Genomic DNA, 22,469 nt, shown 5'->3' on the forward strand with positions numbered 1-22,469 from the left:
AAGGATTTAAAATCATTCCTTTTATCTTTTTGACATATTAAGTAGATAGGAATGTTAATTTAACTTGAGAATTTATACAGAGGCCATTCTCTTTTAAAGTCAATCCTTGTTTCTCTGGAGGAATGTGTTCTTGTAACTTTTAGGAATTAAACTTGTGGAGATAATTGCTGATTCACATTCAGTTTTAAGAAAGAGATATATCCCATGTACCCTTCTCTTGTAATTTTTGTTAAATTTGCTTACAGCTTTACAGTTTACAAAATGTCTTTAACATCCCATTTAATTTTCACGTTCTCTCATTTAATCCTGAATCCTGGCAAAAACTCCAGGAGTTAAGTCCTCTTATGGCTCCCATTTTACACAAGAAAAAAATAAAGGCTCAAACATTTTACTTGATTTGTATACGATCTCAAAGGCAGTAAGAAACAAAATTGATGCACTAACTCAATGTTTGAGTTTATTTTTGTTTCAATTCCATGTACTTTCCTTTACGGTACCTGAATTTATTACAACCTGAATTTTTTTTTCCAATTTCAAAATATGCTGACAATTGTATTGAAAAGGCAGGAAGAAGATATAAAAAAAAAATCAAAAATTAAAACCTATAAAAGCATTTCTTAAATTTGCTACATGAAGAGCAGTTGAGGCGTAAATAATATTTGTCTCTTTTTTAAATTAATGAGAAATCATTTATTTTACCCTTTTGGACATGAACACACTGAATTACTTTTTTTGATAATTTTTATACTGTTGAGACAAAACAATGTTTCTGAAATTAATTTCCTAAAGGAGGAAAAGGTAGATTTCGAGCAGGTGTGACAATTATAAGTATATAAAGGCAGCAAAAATACCAGATATCATGGGTTTTGATTTTCTCCCCAGCATTTCATTAAGCGATAATTTGTCCATCAACTCTCAGGAAAAAGATGCTTTGACAAAAGGTCATCCAATGCAGACTCACCACTGTGACCGGATGATGTTTTTCCACAACAACGGAGCTCATGGGAGGAGAAACGCCCATTATAGCTAAACTGCTACTGATTCTATTTTTTGAAGCAAAATCACATCTCCCTGTGATCCGGGCTGTGATTGTTCTCCCAGCTTTCTGTTGTGCAGACGTCACAACCCTGGGCACAAACTAAAAAACAGAAAGATCCAGTTGGTAGAAAAATCCACGGCAAAATTTTTGGTATTTTTGGTGCTAGAACTCAAAATATTCAGCACTTAAAATAATTGTACATCATATGGAAGTTCCTGGGCTAAGGGGTGACTTGGAGCTGCAGCTGCCACCCTACGCCACAGCCATGGCAATGCTGAATCCAAGCCGCATCCAGGACCTATACTGCAGCCTGCGGCAAGGCTGGATCCTTAGCCCACTGAGCAAGGCCAGGGATCGAACTTGCATCCTCAAGGAGACTATGTCGAGTTCTTATTAACCTGCTCAGTCAGAACTCCGATAACTTTAACAAAGAAAAATTTCATAAGACTAAAATCAAGCATCTTCAAACACCCTTTAACCTTGGTGTACCAAACTATTTTATAGAACTTTAAGAACTTGGGAAAAACTTTTTACTCTGTAATTTAGGTTCATAGAGGGTTGCGAAGACAGCATAGAGAGGTCCCGGGTATTCTTCCCCTGGTTTCCTGCAATGATTATGTCTGACATAATTATAGCATCATTACAATATCGAAACCAGGAAGCAAACAATGGAATGACGCCTGGGTATAGATCTGTCACTTTATCACGTGCTTTGATTCCTGTAGCTGTTAGGATAGTCCAGATGCAGAACTAGTCCGTCACTACAAAGACTGGCCTTGTGCCATCCTTTAGAGGCTTACCGTCTTCCCTCCCCAGCGTCCCTAATTCTTAGCAACAATGAATCTGTTTTATGAACTCTTTGGACCCTTATGCATAAATCATCATTAGGCATATGCTTTTTGTGTCCTTTTTTTCTTAGGACATTAATATACGTTTTTTCATAGAGACCAGTTATAATTCTTAAGGAGAGGTTTTTATACCAACAAACTGCAGTTTATCTAACTGTACCAGTTGTTTTCATATTAAATATAGTAAATTTTTGGAAAACAGGATTTCCCTTTTCTTCTTTTTAAAAATTTTATGGCTGCACTTGAAGGAAATGGAAGTTCCTGGGCCAGGGACTGAAGCTGAGCTGTAGCTGCAGCAATGCCAGATCCTTTAACCCACTGCACTGAGCCAGGGATCAAACCTGCACCTCTGCAGTGACCTGAGCTCCTGCAGTTGGCTTCTTAACCCACTGTGCCACAGCAAGAACCTCTCCCCTTTTGAGAGTTATTTGAGGAAGATATTGCAAGACACAGATGACCATCTCCAGAGGTAATGCTGGGTTTTACAGCTTTTGTTGCCTACTACTGGATAATACTCCAGAAAGGTTACACTTACATAAACAGTAACACACACATGTAACTCATCCCCCCACCCCGCCACTATCAACTAATTACAGTAGCTGGGCAAAGATGAAAAGGAGTCAGAAAAAAAGGGGAAATGATATAAACCCCCCAATATTTATATCAATATTTCACAGAGAAACAACGCACATCATTGGTTGAGAGTACAGGGCTCTGAACTGTCCAAGTCTGAATTCCAGCTGTGTTAGCAGTTCTGTTCCCTGACTAGTTCCCTGACCGTCTCTAAGCCTCAGTTTTCTCATTTCTAGAACGGGGAGAGGGGCACCAACTGACTAATGGTAAACTTTCCCTTTGCACTCAGATAAAGAGGAACGTTAGAAACTACTAAACAGCTTAAAATCCAATTCAAGTCCCTCAGTTGTTTCAGCTGGAGTTAGAAACAGGCAAGTGTCATCTGTTGTTGAACACGGTGAACTCCAACAGGGCATTTGTTTACATGACCACCTAATATATTTTTGAAGAGTGTTTTCCACCATGGAATTCTGCTCTTTAACATGCTGAGGAGGTCTGCCTGCAGAAAGGAAGGAATTTTACAGATGAAGACATTTTCTGATCTACCAACAGGAGGTAATGGTCTCTTCTCTAGTTATTTGTGCTTCTCTGCAGTTTGCTTTCTACACACATCTCCTTGTAGCTACTAGAAATACCGAGGAAGACGGTAAAGTTTTGACTGTTCACAGGCAGCCTCTGTGATTCAAATGAGGAGAAAGATAGCCAGGCCTGGGTCACATCTCTCTTCCTTCCTGTTCCCAGCAGTGACGGTTTCACATAAGGTAAGTTATCCAACTAATCTATTTGTTCCTGCTTTTATCATTATAGATCTTTTTAAAAACAGGAGGACATATGTGAGCTGAATAATCTGAGTAGTTTCTTTAAATAAGGAAGGAAGAAAACTAGCAAAACACTTAGAGGTGACTGACTTGTGATTCTTCTTCCTTCTTAATCCTGAACTTACGTGAATGCAGCTGAGTAATGTGTCTGTTGCTGAAGCAGCAGGATGTAGTTGGAGGGGTTGGGGAGGAAGAAGGGCCGTCTACACAATATTGGGCTTTTTCCGGTTTCAAAGACTTCAGAATTATCTCAGGTGACCAAATTGTTTCAAAAAATAGCAAAAAGGGTGGTGAGCACCCTCATTCATTTGGTCCTCCCTGTGCATGTTCAGATTCATTTCTCCACACCCATGTACAAATAGTATAGTCATACTTCAAGAAGGAAATTTTGAAAAATCTAGCTCTGCATGTTATCTGGATATGCAAGATGAATGGCAAACCAGAAATTTAAATAACATGCAGTGTTTATTTAAATGAGATCATCAGTATAGAATCACACTTCAAAATGTGTAATCATGAAAAATAAAACACAGCTGAACATATGTCAGGGTTGAATTTCCGTGTCTTATTTCTAAATCAAAACTCCTCCACATAATCTAAATTTCTCTTAAGTCCTGTTTTTTTTTACCTCTTTGAATTAAGAACAAAAATACGTTGAGATCTGCAAAAATAGCAGAACTCAACATATTTTCCCCCAAAGTTAGTAGTTTCCAAAAGGCAGAAATTCAAGTCAGCCTGAACACTACAGATGACTAATTGTCTGACTGACTCAACGCCTCCCTCAGCTACAGAGAGCTACCTGGCGCTATGGCACCCTCTAATGGCCTGCCAGGTAACTCTAAGACCTAACATCTGCTCTGCCATCTTCTTTCCTCTCCTGTGAGTGGTTAGGGCTGGGGAAGAGAGGGAGACGAACATATGAGAGTCACCCTAGCATCTTTATGATACATACCTCTGTGCCAGAGTATAGCTAGAGTAGGGAAAAGAATGGAGCTGAAAAGAAGAGCCCTGCAGAGGTGAGCTGGCTCAGCTGGGCTTGGATCCCTATGGCCTTCAGTTGAGAGACACTGAAGAATACAGGGTTAACAACAGGAGCCCAGAAGTCAGAAGCAGGTATGCTTTGTCCATAACTCTCTGCATATGAATAGCTTGATGAGTTCCATTTCAGGTAAATCCTCCCTCAAATACTCCACCCTCATTCAGTACTGTCCTCCTCTATGTACTCCTCTAAAAGCAGCTAGTGAGTCTAGGAAAAACAGTTCTGATTATGAAAATTTAAAACCTAAAAAATCAAGATGGAGTCACTGCAGAGTAGCAATGATGCTACATCTGCATCCAAGAAAAGGGAAGCTGTAGCCATTATACAAAAGGGCTATTAATCTTCTAGGCCTTTGACTAGAACCCAATAATTACCTTTAAAAATACAAAACAAACTCTAAATCTATTTTCCTGACTAGTTTCTGAAAAATGTAAAATGAGAAAGGTCTTTATTTTTGTTTAATTATCACTACTGTAATAGAACTTTCAGGTATTATTTTCACTACAAATTAATGTTTTAGCTACTTTGAGAATTAAATATTTCTGTGGCTTGGCCTAAATAGCATATAGACTTTTCTCCATCGATAAATATGTTCAGAGTTCAAAATTCCAATATACAGACAAGTTTGCAACCCTTTACCCAAGGGGGCACCTGCATTACTGTACTGACCATTTCTTCTGGTGCAGCAGCAGCCGTGGCTGTTGATCCAGCGCCATGAGCAGCAGAAACAGGAAGGTGGACAGAAGAAGCAGAAGCGGCCCCAGTGGAAGTGATGGAAGCAGCAGAGGGAAAGGCAGCAGCGCTGGGCACTCCCATGGCCACTGTGGGTGGGGATGGTGGCACCACTGAGGGCACTGGAGGACCCGAAGCATCCAGATGAGCAGAATGTTCTTTTCCTTGAACACCAGGACCATATTCTTCCCTTTTATTATTTGTGAAGTCTGTTCCTATAAACCACAAGTTAATTCCATTATAACTCTTGTAAATTAAGATGACTTTTATGTCCCCCAAAATAAAAAGACATGATAGCTAAAATCTGGTCTGAAAGAAGTGTAGAAGTGTGTCATATACTGGAAACAATGTTCAGTTAATACAGTTTGTCAGTGTTAACTGGTTAATGTTGGCATCAACCACTGAAGACAAGACTATTTTCTTCAACAAGTGAAAGCTAAGGAATGATGGCTCTTAGGTAAAAAATAAATTAGGAGTTCCCATTGTGATTCAGCGAGTTACAAACTGGACTAGTATTCCTGAGGATGGGGGTTCGATCCCTGGCCTCGCTCCGTGGATTAGGGATCTAGCATTGCTGTGAGCTGTGGTGCAGGTCACAGATATGGCTCAGATTCCCCCATTGCTGTGGCTGTGGCGTAGCTGGCAGCTGCAGCTCCAATTCGACTCCTAGACTGGGAACTTCCGTATACCACAGGTGTGGCCCTAAAAAAAAGGTTAAATTATGTACTCAGCTGGAACTTTACAACCATTACAATAATATGGTCAAACTGAGCCTAAGGATTTATGTTCTTTTGCATTATTTCATACAACTATCCTGATAAATGGCCTGGTATTTAGATCTTTATTTTCTGATCTCACCATACTCTCTCTTCATCTATCATCTCTTGCTCCTATCCCTAAGAAAACCAATGAATTTTTAATTCTTGATTTTTTTCCAGCAAACGATAATAAATCAATAAGTAACACTAAAATCCTTACTTTTCATATTGTAAAATAAATGCGTTCTTGCTGGTAGATTACATGTCATGAATTAAGAGCATTTTTGCACACTTATCTGATTTGAGGGACACATAGGTTACCTTCTCTCAAAACTGAACCTTGGAGTTCCCGTCGTGGCGCAGTGGTTAACGAATCTGACTAGGAACCATGAGGTTGTGGGTTCGGTCCCTGCCCTTGCTCAGTGGGTTAACGATCCGGCGTTGCCGTGAGTTGTGGTGTAGGTTGCAGACGTGGCTCGGATCCTGCGTTGCTGTGGCTCTGGCGTAGGCCAGTGGCTACAGCTCCTATTCGACCCCTAGCCTGGGAACCTCCATATGCTGCGGGAGCGGCCCAAAGAAATAGCAAAAAGACAAAAAAAAAAAAAAAACAAAAACTGAACCTTAAACCTTAGATCAAAGGAATAAATAACATCAACTTCCAGCAGCTAGGATGACAGGTCCTAGTCTAGATTTTCCCCTCCCCACTTATGACTACATCCTTGTGGTACCAAACATCAGGATAAGGGTTTCAAAATGCAGTCACTGAGATGTTTCGTAATATCTAACAGAGGGCATTACGTAGCCCTGTGTTTAAATGGTTTTCTTTATTGTCTTCTTTCCATCCAGAAATTTGGGCTTTGGTCAAATCCTTTTCCTAGGCTATCTTTATATAAAATAAAGTAATAGTTACTTCATTAACAAAGCTTTTCTTTTCTTTTTTCTTTTTTTCTTTTTAGGGCCATGCCTGAGGCATACAGAAGTTCCCAGGCTATGGATCGAATCAGAGCTGCAGCTGCTGGCCTTTGCCACAGCAACACCAGATCCGAGCTGTGTCTGTGACCTACACCACAGCTCACAGCAATGCCAGAACCTTAACCCACTGAGTGAAGCCAGGGACTGAACCCGAATCCTCATGGATACTAGTTGGGTTTGTAACCTGCTGAGCCACAGTGGGAACTCCTTTATTAACAAAGTTTAATGACCACTATAATGCACAGGTCCTTTGAAATAATTTGATGAAAGGAACAAATTCAATATAAAATACCGCTTTTGCTTTGAAAACAAAACACACATACTGAGTTTTAACATGTTTTTCATAGAGGTTTTGATTGTCTCTTTTTAGGTGGGTTGCAGTCTTATTAGATATAGAACCAGTAAAAAGGTCATATCTGGCCATAGTATTTCCTGGAAGAAAAGCAGGTGACCCAGAACTACAACAAAAAAAAATTTTAATTTGTATGGAAACACAAAAGACCTTGAATAGCCAAAGAAATCTTGAGAAAGAAAAGCTTTCTCAAGAATCAGGCTCCCTGACTTCAGACTATACTACAAAGCCACAGTCATCAAAACAGTATGGTACCGGTGCAAAACAGACATACAGATCAATGGAACAGAATAGAAAGCCTAGAAATAAACCCATGCACTTATGGTCAATTAATCTATGACAAAGGAAGCAAGAATATACAATGGACAGTCTCTTCAATAAATGGTGCTGGGAAAACTGGACAGCTATATGTAAAAGAATGAAATTAGAACATTCTCTAACACCACGAAAATAAAATGGGTTAAAGAGCTAAATGTAAGACCTGGATACTATAAAACTCCTAGAGGAAAACATAGGCAGAATGCTCTTTGATATAAATCACAGCAATATCTTTTTGGATCTTTTTCTTAGAGTAGTGAAAATAAAAACAAAAACAAATAAATGGAACCTAATTAAATTTAAAAGCTTTTGCACAGCAAAAGAACCCATAAACAAAATGAAAAGATAACCCACAATATCGGAGAAAATATTTGCAAACTGTGACTGTCAAGGTCTTAACTTCCGAAATATACAAATAGTTCATACAGCTCAATATTAAAACCCAATAAAAAAATGGTTAGAAGATCTAAAAAGATATTTTTCCAAAGACATACAAATGACCAATAGGCACATGAAAAGATGCTCAACATCGTTAATTATTAGATAAATGCAAATCAAAACTGCAATGAGTTACCACCTCACAATGGTCAGAAAGACCATCATTATTAAGTCTATAAATAACAAATGCTGGAGAGGGTGTGGAAAAAGGGGAACCTTCCTTCACTGTAGGTAGGAATCTAAACTGATGCAACCACTATGCACAGCAGCATGGAGTTTCCTTAAAAAACTAAAAATAGAGTTACCATATGATCTAGAAATCCTACCCCTGGTTATACTTCCAGACAAAACTATAATTCAGAAAGATACATGTACTCCAATGTTCACTGTAGCACTATTTACAGTAGCCAAGACATGAAAGCAACCTAAATGTCCACTGACAGATTAATGGAATAGGTCCTTGATGGTTATGTATACTTATATAATGTATTACTGGGGCATAAAAAAAAATGAAATAATTCTCTATGCAGCAACATGGATGTACCCAGAGATTAGCATACTAAGTGGGAATAGCCGCTGTGGTGTGGCAGAAACAAATCCAATTAGTAACCATGAGGTTGCAGGTTCGATTCCTGGCCTTGCTCAGCGGGTTAAGGATCCAGCATTGCTGTGAGCAGTGGTATAGGTTGAAGACGTGGGGCTCGGATCCCGTGTTGCTGTTGCTGTGGCTGTGGTGTAGGCCAGCAGCTGTAGCTCTGATTCAACTCCTATCCTAGGAATCTCTATATGCCGCAGGTATGGCCCTAAAAGGCAAAAAAAAAAAAAAAAAAAAAAAAGAAAAACCACACAAAAAAACATACTAAGTCAGACACACAAATATCATATGATATCACTTATATGAGTGATATAAAAAATGGTATGAATGAACATATATACAAAACAAATGGACCCACAGACAAAAAACAAACTTAGGGTTACCGAAGGGGAAAGGTGGGGAGGGATAAATTAGTAGATTTGGATTAACACATACACACTACTATATATAAAATACATAACCAACAAGGACCTATTGTATAGCACAGGGAACTTTAGCCAATATTTTGCAATAGCCTGTAAGGGACAAGAATCTGAAAAAAAGCCCATATATATGTATGTGTAAGTGAATCACATTGGCGTACACCTGAAACTAACACAACATTGCAAATGAACTTTAATTCAATTAAAAAATAAAAAAGGAGAGGCAGGTGACCAACTCTTGCTAATGTGGACTAATTTACACAGTTCCTGTGTATCAGATTAACTGTAAGCTTAGTTATCATTTTTGCTTTACCTGGATACATTTTCCTACTGTTCCTAAAACATTAGAAATTGGCAGTGACCTGAGCAACTTCAGTGACAGCATGGATGCTTAACTCACCGAACCACATGGGAACTTCCAGGTATCCTTTTTTTTTTTTTTTTGCTTTTTAGGGCTGAAGGTGCGGCATATGGAAGTTCCCAGGCTAGGGGTTGAATTGGAGCTATGGCTGCCAGCCACAGCCACAGTCGTGCAGGATCCAAGCCATGTCTGAGACCTACACCACAGCTCACAGCAATACCAGATCCTTAACCCACTGAGCTAGGTCAGGGATCAAATCCACATCCTCATGGATCCTAGTCAGATTCATTAACCGCTGAGCCACAATGGGAACTCCCCCAGGTATCCTTTTAAAGGACATTTGTATGTTACATTTTGTCTTCATAGAAACTTCTATTCAAACTATAATATTTACTAGGATACTGTACATGAGATGCAGTATAGATTATGGCTAGTGGAGAATCAGGAGAGATTTAAAAAAGTCAAATACTTATTTTGCTTTAACGAGACAGATGGTACATTAGCAACACTGCATTATTAAAAACTGCATTATAAAAAACAATTGTACGGGAGTTTCCCTTGTGGCGCAGCAGAAACAAATCAGACTTTGCCATGAGATATGGTATAGGCTGCAGATGTGGCTTGGATCTGGCGTTGCTGTGGCTATGGCGTAGACCAGCAGCTGTAGCTCTGATTCAACCCCTAGCCTAGGAACCTCCATATGGTGCAGGCGTGGCCCTGAAAAAAAAATAATAATAAAGAAAAAACAACTGTCTTAAGAGGGACAGAAGTAATTGTTTTTTCTTGTGAAAATTTTTAAAAATTTATTTTAATAGCCATTTTTAAAATGTCACAAAACCTAAATATCACGGAGCAAATCCAGCACTAGATTATAATGAATTTTGCCTTTGGTAGCTTCACCAACACTAGTGTGTACTGCTTACGTGTGTCATGGTCCTGTCATCTTTATTCCCCATTGTTAAGATAAACAAAGCAAAAGGCCACTGGAAACAGTTGGGATCCTAGAATCTGGCATTAGCTGCAGATGACAGTAGACTTAAAAGCAACAGGAGCAAAACAAATCATGTTGTATACTTATCAAAATACATTTTCTCCAAATCCTATTATGGATGTTTGCCTGTAGGAGACATAACTGTGTGCAAATTTAAAGTTTAAGATGGTAAATCTATTAAGGTGGTAAAACACTGTCTTAGGTCAATTCATAACCTTCTTAAGCAGGCTATGAGAAAGAGATATTTTGCAATTGAATGTAGCAAGTTCTAATGATTATAATTTCTCACTTTACTTGTAAAACCTAGTATCTACTACAAATAGATAATTAAATGCTTCAATTTAATATATTTGACTTGCTAATAATTACAATTGAAAGCAGATTATTCAACTACTGGAGATGGTGAGTTTGTTTTCAGCATTAATACTCAATTAAAAGACCATTTACTGGAGAAATCAAGTACTCATTTGGATATTAGTGAGATAAGCCATTCAGTCTCAACATTTCTATGATTCTAAGATTCTAACTTGCATGTGGGCCACACACCATGACTGCTGTAAGGAGAAAACAATTTGCTTGAACTCACTACCATCCACAACATGCAGAATTTAAATAAGTGCTTGTCAATGCTTTAAAATGACGGCCTAACAAGCATAGACAAGTTAGACCGAGATTGTATTAATGATGTTACAAAGTGAAGTTGTCTCACTGATAAACTAACACTGTGAAAATGTTTACATATTTACATAAAACCCAGAAGGCTGACTTAAGACTGAAATAATTATGACTATCATCTTACATGTTAAAGTACTTTTTGTCTTTTTTTTTCTTTTTTGTTTTTATGGCTGCTCCTGCAGCATATGGAAGTTTCTGGGCCAGGGGTTGAACTGGAGCTACAGCTGAGGCCCGCACCACAGGCACAGCAACACTGGATCCAAGCCTCATCTACGATCTATACAGCTTGTGGCAACACGGGATCCTTAACCCACTGAGCAAGGCCAGGATTTAAACCTACATCCTCACAGAGACAGCACTGGGTTCTTAACCTGCTGAACCACAAAAAGAACTCCCTTTTTTTTTTTTTTTTTTTTTTTTTTTTGTCTTTTTGCCATTTCTTGGGCCGCTTCCCGCAGCATATGGAGGTTCCCAGGCTAGGGGTCTAATTGGAGCTGTAGCCACTGGTCTACACCAGAGCCACAGCAACTCGGGATCCGAGCCACATCTGCAACCTACACCACAACTCACGGCAACGCCGGATCGTTAACCCACTGAGCAAGGGCAGGGACCGAACCCACAACCTCATGGTTCCTAGTCAGATTCGTTAACCACTGCGCCACGACGGGAACTCCAAGGTTCAGTTTTGAGAGAAGGTAACTACCGATGTGTCCCTCAAATCAGATAAGTGTGCAAAAATGCTCTTAATTCATGACATGTAATCTACCAGCAAGAACGCATTTATTTTACAATATGAAAAGTAAGGATTTTAGTGTTACTTATTGATTACCACAGCTCATGGCAATGCCTGATCCCTAACCCACTAAGCAAGGCCAGGGACCGAACCCACAACCTCATGGTTCCTAGTCGGATTCGTTAACCACTGCGCCACGACGGGAACTCCCCTTTCTGTCTTTTAAAGTGGTTTCAATTATATTTTACTGCATTCCCATAAGAACCCTCTATGGAGCAGGTAAGGAAGATTTATATTATCTTCTTGTTCAGATGTTATAATATTGTTCAGAGAAGAAAACTACAACCCAGTGAGGAAAATAGTCCTTACTGTAAATTGGTGGCAGAGCTGTTCTCAGCTCAGTTTCTGATGACAAAAACAACCCAGACGCCAGCCAATACATGGACTTTTCTTGACATAATGTTATTTTACTTGACTCCCATAGATAGGCCTATATTTATACCTGCTGAAAAATGAGTTTTTGTTGAGGCCTCTCTTACATTGGAAGACAAGTGATGTTTAAAAATAGGAAACCATGACTAGACAAGAAATGTTTAATCCATAAAACAAGGGATTTGGCTACTTAGAAAAAAACAGAAATGAGATGTTATACTTAAAAGCATTACCATTGTAGTTAAAACGACCTTAAAATAATGTTAGACATTTAAAGCTTATAACATTGAACCGAAATACTTAAGAGTTGACTTTATCAGATCCAAAATACTAAGTAACCCCGACTGAATTTTCATGGCAGATTTAAAATTGGATGTGATACCATAAAATTAAAAATACCAGTGCCTAAATAAGACATAGGTTCTGTAGAAAATTAGTACTGTAGACCCTACCAATCATTGAAATCTCTTCAAATCCTTTGTGAAAGTAGGCAGAGAATCTTAAATAAAATACTAACCTGTCTCACCTCTGTTTTGAAATATAGTCATGGCTTCTAGATTTAACGCACATACACCCCTCATGAAAGCTTTCTTCATGGAATCTTCAAACTGCTCCTTTTCATGCTGCATCCTTTGGATCTCAGCTTTTGCATTTTCCAAAGTTCCAGTTAACTAAAATCAGAAGAATCTTTAAAAACAAGAAAAACTCCACGAGGAGCTCCCGTCGTGGCGCAGTGGAAACAAATCCGACTAGGAACTGTGAGGTTGCGGGTTCGATCGCTGGCCTCGCTCAGTGGGTCAAGGATCCAGCATTGCTGTGAGCTGTGGTGTAGGTCACAGACCTGGTGTTGCTGTGGCTGTGACGTAGGCGGGCAGCTACAGCTTCGATTAGACCCCTTGCCTGGAACCTCCATATGCCAAGGGTGCAGCCCTAAAAAGACAAAAAAATAAAATAAAAAATAATTGAGACAAAAATAAGAATATCATTTATGGTTTAAAAAAAGAGACATACTGTGGAATTATTTTTGTGTGAAATACTAAAATTACTTTTCCACATACCTCTTCTGCTGTGTCTCAGTTTTCAAAAGTTGCATCTAATCTCTACTATTGTCTCCATCAACAAATCATTTTGATGCCTAACCATAAAGTCAAGGTTTAAACAAGGGTAGTTTTATACCAATCCCACCCAAGAATGTTGTGTTTTAATTACATAAAAAGATGTTATTTCTTACCATAAAACTTTTATGTAAGATGTAAAACAAAATATATTAAGAGCCCCAAACTGCCCTTACCCCTTCAGAAAAAAAAAAAACTAAATGCCTGATATATTTACAGATTTTTTTAAAACTAAATGTTATCTATAGAATTTAAATTGCAAAGTGACATTAGGTATGACACTTTCCCATGAACCAAATCTAAAGGGACTGCATTTTTTTGCATGTTATTTTCAATTGCAGAATATTATTTGCATAGTAAAACTTACCTTTATCATTAAGGATCTGGTGTTATAATGATGAAAAATATTTTCTAATATTTGATTTCAAGAGGCCTACTACATTTTTCAGGACGGTTTTTATTTTCATTTTGGGTCTCAGATGTTTTCGGAAAGATAAATGCACTTCAATTTATGTATAACTGCTTTATATCAACTTTCTAAAAACATAGTTTGTTTAAATTAACATAAGGATAAATATTTTTGTTTTTGGTCTTTATTTCTGGCTAAATCTAGGCCTAAAGAAGCCTAAGAAAGAACGCTTTCTTAGAGATATAAGGACCTGTGGGTCTTTTCCAAGAGAAATATACATACAAGATATTAACACAGGTTTGGGGTCAAAGTTATAACTATTTTAAAGAATAAATGAGTCTGTAATTCTGACTTATTAGAGTGATTAAGCAACGTGCCCAGGTTACACAGGCAGAAAGGGAAAAGCAACACTAATACGAAAGTACTAGTTCTCTCCCAAGAGTCTCATTAGAACTCATACTGCACTGAATGAAACTGGAGAAATGGGTTACTCTGCCAAACTATGAACTAACGCGATGCTACCTTTTTTATTTAAAAAAAAAAGTGAAAATTAAATTTAAAAAGTTTACCACAGCAATTTTGGCTTCATAGTCATTGGAAATCTGGAGACAAACTTCCTCAGCTCTTGCTTGACAAGCTCGTTCCACCACTTCTTTCCACTGCTTTTGCACTAGGGACCGCCAGCCTCTCCAGACTTTCTTCAGTAAAGTCCTCTGGAAGTACTGGTCGGCTAGTTTACTTTCATAAACCTAAATGAAAGTAACACACAACCTCAAAAACACACTGGACTAGTAAATACATTGGCAATAATAATAATAATGAAACATAACACTGTGGTAAAGCTATGTACATTCATGTCATTAAATCCTGTGTAATCATGTTATTCTCATTTGCAGTTGGGAGACCAGGCTCAGAGAGGTTAAGCAACGTGCCCAGGTCACACAGGCAGAAAGAGAAAAGCCAGCCTTGTCTCATTCCAGAGCCTAAGCTCTTACCCATTACACTGCTTTATGCAATGAATCAAGGTAGGGGAAAAACAAAAATACAAATGAAAGAAAATGAGCAACTTGCTATCTGCCATCTTGGTTATGAATCTGCATGACCTTTAAACTAAAAATAGGATTAGGAGCTGGAAGGCAGAAAGGGTGGTGGCTGTGGCTCCAGATGGCACTGCTTTCTTTGCAGCCTGGTGGCCAACACAATAAGCAGATTAACTTAATTTATATATCTTGTCACCACAGACAGTACCAAATTGATTTTAATAGAAACATATCCGTTTTTTTTTTTTTTTTTTTTTTTTTGCTTTTTAGGGCCGCACCCACAACATATGGAAGTTCCCAGGCTAGGGTTCCACAGCCACAGCAGCGCCAGATCCGAGCCACGTCTGTGACTTACACCACAGCTCACAGCAATGCTGGATCCTTAGCCCACTGAGCGAGGCCAGGGATTGAACCCACAATCTTATGGTTACTAGTTGGATTGGTTTCTGCTGTGCCACAATGGGAACTCCTGCTCTTCTTTTTTTTTTTATCAATGAATTTAAACTGTTTTGAAGAAGCAGTTCCAATTTTCTCAAAAATTTTCTTTATTCACAAAGTGATGGTGAGTTTCTGCTCTGGCACAGTGGTTTAATGATCCAGCTTGTCTCTGTGTCGGCACAGGTTTGATCCCCAGCCAAGCACAGTGGGTTAAGGATCTAGTGTTGCCAGAGCTGTGGTGTAAGCTGCAGCTCAGGCTCAGATTTGATCCCTGGCCTGGGAACTTCCATAAGTCTCAGCAGTTGTTGGAAAAGAAAAAAAAGTGATGGTAACTTCAACAATTTCAACTAACATTGGAATGTAATATATTTTCATTATGTCACTTGATAAATAACTTTCAAAATATGGCTCATTTTAAATAGCTTTTTTCAAAATGGTTAATGTAGATTTAATCTATTGGGATTAATTTTTTAACAAAGTACAAACAAGTTTTTGTTTGTTTGTTTTTTGCTTTTTAGGGCCGTACCCACAACATATGGAGGTTCCCAGGTTAGGGGTCGAATCGGAGCTACAGCTGCCAGCCTACACCACAGCCACAGCAACACAGGATCCGAGCTGCGTCTGCAACCTATACCACAGCTCGCGGCAACGCTGGATCCTTAACCCACTGAGCAAGGCCAGGGATCAAACCCACAACCCCATGGTTCCTAGTCAGATTCATTTCTGCTGTGCCATGATGGGAACTCCTACAAGGAAGAATTCCTAAAGGAGAAATCCTGTTTCATTATAGAAATAGACTTTTCCCTAAATTTTAATCTCTTGGAACTAAATGCACAGAGATTACTCTATGATTCGCATGAGCATGATGAAAAAAAAAAAAAACCCTATATATCTATGTATCTATATATATCATCCCCTACACTCTTGAGTCTCTGTACTATTTTCTAATGGGATACATATATACTTTCTACTCCTAATGGGATACATATATAATTTTCTACTTCTAATACAATAATTTATTATTTTCAGTTTATATTTACCTGATACACTAATTCAGCTCTTATTTAATTAAAATAAAAGATATTCAAGCTTAAGTTATATATAAATTAAGGATAATTTTTAAAAAGCTTTACAGGAGTTCCCTTTGTGGTGCTGCAGAAATGAGTCCAACTAGGAACCATGAGGTTGTGGGTTCGATCCCTGGCCTTGTTCAGTGGGTTGAGGATCTTGTGTTGCTGTTAGCTGTGGTTAGGTCGCAGACGTGGCTCGGATCCTGTGTTGCTGTGGCTGTGGTGTAGGCTGGTGGCTACAGCTCTGATTGGACCCTAGCCTGAGAACTTCCATATGCTGCGAGTGTGGCCCTTGGGAAAAAAAAATAAAGCTTTACAGATATGGATTTCTTTTATTCTTACTAAGGCAAGTTTACACAATAAACATTAACACAATTTTATAATATAAAAATACAATACTGCCTCTTTATGAAGATGATGTGTTCAGGCATTTTAGAAGAAGAAAAAATATAGGAAGCTTGTAAAATGCTAAAGATGTAATCACATCTGAGGTCAAATTTGTTAAAGGGATTCCATCACCAGGATATCTGTAATTTAGTTACAATCCTAATTAATATACTCTGAAGTAGGAGATGATATATCGGTAAATGTATAAAACGTAAGTATTTTTCCCAAACTATACCCAAATCAAGTTCTTTCGAAATAAGAGTAACATTAAATTAATTCATTTTGACTTAATAGAAAACAAATCTTTCATTGACTTGAACAAGAGTTCTAATAATTTCCAAGTGTTTTTGAGTTCAGAAGTCTAGAAATGTCAACGATCTTTTCTTTTTTTACACTTACGTCTTGTCTGGATTTGACGTGGCCGATTCGCCAGTGAAAGAATGTTCTCATCAACTCTATCCGTTCCTTTTGCTTGCCTATGGCATGAGACAAGCTAGAAATCACCTGTAAACAGTAATTAGTACAGTGTTTTTTTCAAATATAAAAAATGCTAGAAAGAATACCTATGGGTCACAAATACTGTATTTGTCCAATTAATCTCACTATTGTCTTTAAAAAGACCAAAAAACTTCCCCACATGAATACAGTTCTTACCAATGAATGAAGGGGAACAAAAGAGGAAAGAAATCTTCATTATGTGTATCCTTGTAATCATTAAAAAGTTTGTGTATGATATCACTTTTATGTGGAATCTAAAATATGGTACAAATGAACCTATCTACAAAACAGACTCATATAGAGAACAGACTTGTGGTTGCCAAGGGGAAGAGGGGAAGAAGTGGGATGGATGGGGAGTTTGGTGTTTGTAGATACAAACTGCTACATTTAGAAGGGATAAGCAATGAGATTCTGCTGTATAGCACAGGGAACTACATCCAATCTCTTGGGACAGATCATGATGGAGTATAAGAAAGGGATTGTGTATATATATGTATGACTAGTCACTTGGCTATACAGCAGAAATTGGCACAATACTGTAAATCAACTATACAATAATAAAATATTTAAATTAAAAAAGAGAAAAGGGAGTTCCCATCGTGGCGCAGCGGAAACAAATTCAACTAGGAACCATGAGATTTTGGGTTTGATCCCTGGCTTCGCTCAGTGGGTTAAGGATCTGGCGTTGCCATGAGCTGTGGTGTAGGTCACAGACGTGGCCTGGATCCCACATTGCTGTGGCTGTGGTGTAGGCCAGCGGCTACAGCTCTGATTAGAGCCCTAGCCTGGGAACCTCCATATGCTGTGGGCGCGGCCCTGAAAAGACAAAAAAAAAAAAAAAAAAAAAAAAAGAAAAAAGAAAAAAGAAAAAAAGGTTACGTATATGAAAATATAATCATCAGCATTTAAGAAAAACAACCATACATTCTAGAGTTTTGTACATATACACAATGTTCTTATTCACTAAACTCAAGGGCAGAGACCAGTTTTCAAATATCTTTTTAGTCCCTAAATGCCTTTAGTATCTTAGAATAGAAATTTCTCAGTAACTGTTTAATGATTTTCTAGATTCAACAAACTCAAAAAAGCAAATAGTTAATAGTTACACTTTGATGTACTTTTTCAGTTATATTATTCTGTTCTTTAAAAAAAAAAATCTATGAAGACTTTTAAATCCTAAGATAATATTCTTTTTTATAAAGAACTGAGTAACTAAAATATATATCTAAAAATGGTCATATTAAAAAGAGATTTAGTAAATTAGGCATATTTATTGAGAGACATTTATTCTAGTTCTTTAAATAATTTTCAAAAGTGGAAAAGGGCAAAAATTCTAAAACACCAGTAATATTCTATTTCTTAAGCTGTGTGGTAGCACATGGCTGGTTCACTTTGTTTTCAAAAATTGAACTTGTATGTACACTTTTTTTTTGTGGGATATTTTGAAATAAAAACATTAAATTTAAAATATTTAAAAACCTTAGGTCAGGGTTTTGAAAGCAATAGAGAAAATGAATGACATTAGTTTCTATTGTTTCACAAAAGCAAACTGTGTAAAATATTCAATTTTACATTGCCCCCCACAAAGGATATTAAAAACTCCATAATCTTATCTAGTTCATTAACACAATGAGGGCTACAACTGCAGACAAGGAGCTGAGGTGTCTGCTGTGGGTCCCTCTTTTCTGAAAGCTATCATCCTCCTGGGGGAGCTACAGATTTGTTGCCCATCTGCTTTCTTCAAGATGCTCTCCGGGGGCACAAAAATAGCACAGACTTGAAACTACTCTCAAATTCTTAAGAGGCTAACAGAAAATGAAATAAATGCTGAAATAAAGGACATCATGAATGAATAAAGACTTAGTATAGATAGAATGTGGGATATTTATGCCCCTCTAAAAGGATGGTTTAAAATGTAGGTAATGCTGGAGTTCCCATCATGGTTCAGTGGTTAACAAACCTAACTAGTATCCATGAGGATGTGGGTTTGATCCCTGGCCTCGTTCGGTGGGTTAAGGATCTGACATTGCCATGAGCTGTGGTGTAGGTCACAGATGCGGCTTGGATCTGGCATTGCTGTGGCTGCGGTGTAGGCCAGCAGCTACACCTCCAATTCGACCCCTAGCCTGGGAACCTCCATGTGCCTCGGGTGCAGCTCAAAAAAGACAAAAGAAAAAAAAATGTGGTACTGTTGGAAGAAAAGGAAGGAAGGAAGATTGAAAAGAAAAAACTAGTGTTCCCGCATCGAGCATGCACTCAATAAAGTGACATGAGCCTGGCATATTTAATATAAAGAATAAATCTTATTTCTATATATCTATTGGTCCACCAGTTTCTAAAATGATCTACTCTTTGTATCATGTATGATCTAAACAATCAGTTCCTGGTGTTTACTACCTAGCAAGACATTTACTGAATCAGTGAAAAAGCAGTTATGAAAAAGAAGACCTCATCTTTTCTCCCAATGGAAACTTCATAGGCTTTCTGCAGCTCCTTCAAGCTGTTGATCTGGTTGCACAGTTGTTTCACCTCTGCTGCATGTTTTTCTTTCTCTTTTTTCATTTCCATTCGGTGCCAGTCAATAAAATTAAGTCTCCATTTACTTAGTTCAGATATGATGTTTGTCTGAAAAATAAATGTACCGACAATTAAGTTGCTTGTTCCATAATACTGCTTCTTTAAATGACACTGAAGTTAAGAAATATTTTTTAAAAATCAAAACATGCACTCAACATCAGAGCTATTTTAAAAATCCAATAATGAAAACATCTACAAATTCAATAGTCACAGCTCTTCTTAGTTCATGCACCATACTAAGGACATGATTTTTTGCCTATTTTAAGTTACTTTGTAAAAACGGTCCTAAAATCTCAGTGTCATTTAAAAAATTTAGGTCTCATTCATTAATACACATGTCCTTCGTTTATTCAAAGACTTAAATGCCCATCTTAAGGTGGATCAGAAAACAAAGAAATGCAGGACTAGGGCGTCATCTAGATGGAGAAGAGCAGAAACTATTGGAGTTGATACTTTCTTCCTCCAAATCATTTATCACAATGGCCATCTTACAAGTTGCTAAGTTTGATCCCTTTTCACCCTACTGACTGGCCTAAGTAAAAGGGCCAAATAACTGTGCTATCAAAAAACTAGATAACAGTATGTGGTTAACTTGAACACAGGATAATTTTTAAATGGTTGGTGGTACACAATTCCAATAACTTACACCAGGACTAGAAATATGAAACCTGTTCCATGGGGGAAAACAAATAGAAATTGTACTAAAAGATTGGGAGTTCCTGTTGTAGCGCAGCAGAAACAAATCCGACTAGGAACCATGAGATTGCGGGTTCAATCCCTGGCCTCACTCAGTGGGATAAGGATCCGGTGTTGCCATGAGCTACGGTGTAGGCTGCAGACCCAGCTCGGATCCTGTGTTGCTGTGGCTGTGGTATAGGCTGGCTCCTGTAGCTCCGATTCAACCCCAGCCTGGGAACCTCCATGTGCCGCGGGGAAGGCCCTAAAAAGCAAAAAAAAAAAAAAGCAAAAAAAAAAGAAATTATACTAAAAAAAGTACTTCTAGAATTTAAGGTTCCATATAATGGAGAAATATATGTAAATACCACAAAACTCTTTTGACCATAATTTCTCCCTGTGTGCGAATACTCAGTTTTCTCAAACTATGTTTCAGAAAAACTGTTGTTTTCTCTACCATTTTTTAAATAGCAAAAAAACCGCCATTTCTGTAATACTTTGTTTTATTTAGAGGCTACTAAAATCGCCAAAATAAAAATCAGTTTTTATTGATTTATTGGTTATATTCTGTGGTTGCTAGAAGAGTGGCTATAAAGAGAATATATGTTGCTAAAATTGGGTCTGCACTTCCCCTTAGTCAGAGCTGCAATGTGGGAGAGGTTCACAGGTGCCTCTCTCAGTCACACATAGGCCGAGCCTTTGGAAACATCTGAGAAGGTCAGTGGAACATGCAGACCTGTTCCAGCAACTATTTAAAACCCTGCTCTTTAAAGTATGGTTTCTGAACCATCACCTGGGGGCTTGTTAAAAATGCATCATCTTAGGCCATGGCCAAGGCCAGCTGAATAAGAAGCTGCAGTTTAACAGAATCACCAGGTGATTCACTTGGACAGTAACAACTGAGAAGCACAGATTTAATACACTGGACTGAATTTTTTGTTTTTTTAAAAGCTTTTTAATTCAAAGAAAAACAGACTAAATAGTGGAATCAAGAGCAAAACTGCTACACTACATATTAGATTACAATCAAACAAGTGTAATACCTTAAGCCCTGAACTCCAAAGATCAAGCACGTTTTCCATCTTTTGAAGGTTTTCATCAGAAATAAGAAAATCGCTCACAACAATTTCATGGGCATCTATAGGACTAGAATGAGACCCTGGTGAGGAAGAGTCAACTAAAAGATTTGTACTGAAAAAATCCATGACCGGGTGAGGCGGCTTCCTGGGGGATGACACTGGTGATGAGCCTAGAATAAAACAAAAGTTGGAACGGTCAGCTAAAATGAAAATAACCCAAATTGGCAAGAAGTTATATTGGAAGGCTAGAAGATGTCAGTTATCTATGGAGGCTGAGGAAAACATGGAGAAATGGCCTTTCAGTGTCCTTAATCTGGTTATTTTAAACTTTAGTGTTGTCACAGATTTAAAACTCACCTCCCTCCCCCATCCACAAATGACCTGTCTCCAAATAAAGATGGTTTGTATATCTAGGTGTAGCCTGAGTTCAAAGTGTTATCATCCACATCATCATATCAACAGTTACTAAGTGCTTTCTATGTTCCTGTAGTAAAAACACTATAAGATTAGCTCTCATAACACACACTACTCTAAGAAAAAGGTATTATTACCTCCATTTCGCTGATGAGGAAACTGAGGTTTAGAAAGGGTTAAGTAACGGACCAAGGTCAGACTAACTGTACATAGGTCATTACTTTATGCAAAACAATGGGGTGGGTTTTAACTCTACTAACATTCAACACTATAAGAGACTAAAAATTTAGTTCATTAGACAGTTGTAAGGCACTCTGTTAGCCTTCAACATATAGATGAGAAATAGATGCACTTCCACCCTCTGCCCATGAACATGGGAGGTAGGAATGAGAGCCAGAGCCAGAAAGAGAACTGGCATCTATCTTTAAAAACACAAAAATAGAAAAGTTGCTATTTTATCACACATGTACACTGGAATTAGAGACTATTCATCATAATTTCTCATGTATCTCACTTTTGTTATAAGGGCTCTAATAACCAAGACTGAAGGGCTTTCCTCTTTTCCTTACTGAATGAGTCAAAGATAAATCTACTGTAGAATTTACTATTTAAAGGTAAATCTTTCAAGAACACTTTGTAAAGGGAAAACCATTTCTTAATACATGTTTTGC

At 37.9% G+C, this 22,469-nt stretch overlaps 1 protein-coding gene across 7 annotated transcripts in view; it reads right to left on the reverse strand.

Annotated features, from left to right (window-relative positions):
• The window catches only part of POC5 (POC5 centriolar protein), a 41,389-nt gene that overhangs the window by 2,774 nt on the left and 16,146 nt on the right, over positions 1–22,469 (reverse strand). For 6 of the 7 annotated variants that reach the window (XM_005661493.3, XM_013994913.2, XM_003123710.4 and 3 more), the window contains 7 exons: positions 21,349–21,554; positions 19,502–19,678; positions 16,955–17,059; positions 14,190–14,369; positions 12,614–12,767; positions 4,987–5,264; positions 962–1,138 (listed from right to left, as the gene is read on the reverse strand). In XM_005661493.3, the coding sequence (XP_005661550.1) occupies positions 962–1,138; positions 4,987–5,264; positions 12,614–12,767; positions 14,190–14,369; positions 16,955–17,059; positions 19,502–19,678; positions 21,349–21,554 (1,277 nt within the window). The remainder of the gene's footprint in view (positions 1–961; positions 1,139–4,986; positions 5,265–12,613; positions 12,768–14,189; positions 14,370–16,954; positions 17,060–19,501; positions 19,679–21,348; positions 21,555–22,469) is intronic. The other variant, XM_005661495.3, reaches the window with a different exon arrangement.

Source organism: Sus scrofa, chromosome 2, assembly GCF_000003025.6.
Source record: "Sus scrofa isolate TJ Tabasco breed Duroc chromosome 2, Sscrofa11.1, whole genome shotgun sequence".
In the NCBI taxonomy this organism is placed as follows: Eukaryota; Metazoa; Chordata; class Mammalia; order Artiodactyla; family Suidae; genus Sus; species Sus scrofa.